The 2,517-nt window shown below is 45.3% G+C and overlaps 1 protein-coding gene across 1 annotated transcript in view; it reads right to left on the reverse strand.

Annotated features, from left to right (window-relative positions):
* SZT2 (SZT2 subunit of KICSTOR complex) overlaps positions 1-2,495 on the reverse strand; it is a 53,092-nt gene extending 50,597 nt beyond the window's left edge. Inside the window, exon 1 of the mRNA XM_019957662.2 lies at positions 2,387-2,495. Within this exon, the coding sequence (XP_019813221.2) occupies positions 2,387-2,413 (27 nt within the window). The 5' untranslated portion in view covers positions 2,414-2,495. The remainder of the gene's footprint in view (positions 1-2,386) is intronic.
* Between the last annotated feature and the right edge of the window lie 22 nt (positions 2,496-2,517).

Below are 2,517 nucleotides of genomic sequence, written 5' to 3' on the forward strand. Positions count from 1 at the left end.
ACCCCATGGACTGCAGCCTACCAGGCTCCTCCGTCCATGGGATTCTCCAGGCAAGAGTACTGGAGTGGGTTGCCATTGCCTTTTCCTCCTCCTTCCCTCCAGACTGTCAATTTCCCTTTGCCTGCAATGTATTCCGCCTCTCCTCACTGCCACCCTCCACTCCTCCATGCTTAAATGTCATTCCTCTGAGAAGGCTGTAGGATCCACCCACTTCACTTAACAACTAGGTTAAGAACCCTTGTTAAACATTCACTCGCTCTGTACTTTTCCTTTGAGGCACTTATTATCATAATCCAATATTTGTTCACCCCATTAAAATAGGGAGTGTCTTACACTGCTTCCTATCCACCCTGATACTTAGCACAATTCCAAGTCCATAACAGCACACATCATTTAAGTATCTGAAGAATGATGACGTCTTAAATCTGACTAGGCTCAATCTTTCTCTCTTGGGATTATAATAACCTCTGTCAGTCACTTTTCTGCCAAGGGGCAGAACTCTTCATTCCCTTTACTTTCTGGGGTAAGATTTTCAGAAATGCAAATCAAGGATTTAACAAATGGACTTGTGGCTGAGTGAGACTGCCAGGAACGTGTGTTGATTCAAGTTATTTTAGGTTTGCATTGCTCAGTACGGTAGCCATTACCGTCTGTGGCTACTGAGCACTTGCGATACTGCTAGCACAAAGTGCCATATGCTTAAATGTAAAATACACTCTGGATTTTAAAGACTTGGTACAAAAGAACATGAAATATCTTGTAATTTTTAATATTCATCACATGTTGAAATGACACTATTTTGGAAATATGGGGTTAAAGAAAATATATTATTATAAATTAATTTTACCTATTTTTTTTAACCTCTTTAAGCAGCTACCAGAAAACTGGCATATACGGCCTGCATTGGGTTTCCATTGGATAATGCTGTTTTAGACTATATGCATGAAAGGTCTGTTGTATTTCACAACATCCCTCCATGTCTTCTCATTTTAATCCACAAAACATGCTTCAAATCCCTTGAGTATTCCTCAGTAATGGTATTTCTGATGCATAGGCTACTCCACCAGCCCTGTGAGCACATTTGATCTTTTTTAATAGGGTAGTTTCCTATAGTTGTATTTAATCTTGGGTCTCATCACATCAAATCCTAATACTGGAGACTTACCATCCTGTGGCCACTTTCTTTTTGCACTGTAAACATTACGGCTAAGAACACAAGATCTACAAGAGACCACCTGTTTTGGAGTCCTGGCCCTGCCACTTACTAGCTGTGCAACTTTGTTACTCTTAAAATCTCTGTGCCTCAGTTTCCTCAACTAAAAAATGGGGATAACAGTGTCTACTTCGTAGGGTTGAGAGTAATCTTTGACACTGGTAAAGCGCTAAGATGGTCTCTGGCACACAGTAAGCATTCAATAGGTAAGGACTCATTTCATGATTATACACCTCTCACCTTTCCCATCCACTCACATGTTCTCCTGTAACATTGGGTACCTCTCCTAGTGATGTTTTCTTTCCAAATCTGACATTTTACATTTCTAATTCCAAAGCTCTGCTACTCCCCAGCTCAGAGTAGCACTTGGGTAAGGTACTTCACTTCTCTTGATTTTTAGTTTGTCTGTAAATGAAAATGGCTATTGTCATCTTCCTTGCACAAGTCTGAACCACACAATGTATACAAAAGTTCCTTGCACGGTCCTTCCTACTTAATGGATGCTTCATTTGCATTTTCCGATTTGAAACGTGTGATCCTCACAACAGACCAGAAGATAGGTATTTTACAAAGAAGAAAACAGGATCAGGGAAGTCAAGATTTGCCCAAAGTTGCACAGATAGCTACAGGGCAGCGCCAATACTAGAACGAGGTTTCACTCTGAATCCAGCGTTTTTTCATGAAATCTAAGCTGCTCTCCAAAAGCGTGAGCGCTGCTGCTGCTGCTGCTAAGTCGCTTCAGTCGTGCCCGACTCTGCGACCCCAGAGACAGCAACCCACTAGGCTCCTCTGTCCCTGGGATTCCGCTAGAACCTAATTAATTTATGCTGTTTATGGCATTCCAATAATATTTGAAAGATGCAGCAACCGGCAAACCTGTCCACTGAAACTGCAACAGAAGATCAAAATACAGATTTTCTGAATGCCATTACGAGGTCAAAGAACCCAAGAGCCGTAGAGTTGAGAGTCGTGGATTAAATTTCGGCAAACAAAACTGAGCCACGAGTTCCTCCTCTAGCCCCCGCGAGGAAAGTAGGGGTGAGGAGATGCTACTGTTGGGCCTTCAGGAGGGCCAGGCGGCCCCCAGACCCGGAGGAGACCACGGCCACGCCTGGCCGCCGGACCCTCCCCCTCGGATCTCCAGGCCCAGCGCTGCGCCCGCCCGCCCCTCACCTCCGGCTCCGGGCGCTCCGAGGCCATCACACAGCCCTCCCGCGCCGGCCCGGGCCAGAGACGATGCTCCGCTCCTGACCCCTGACCCGGAGGTCTCGCGACTGGCGGGGCCGGAAGTAAGTGGGAGGGTC

The sequence above is a fragment of the Bos indicus genome, chromosome 3 (genome assembly GCF_029378745.1).
Source record: "Bos indicus isolate NIAB-ARS_2022 breed Sahiwal x Tharparkar chromosome 3, NIAB-ARS_B.indTharparkar_mat_pri_1.0, whole genome shotgun sequence".
NCBI lineage: Eukaryota > Metazoa > Chordata > Mammalia > Artiodactyla > Bovidae > Bos > Bos indicus.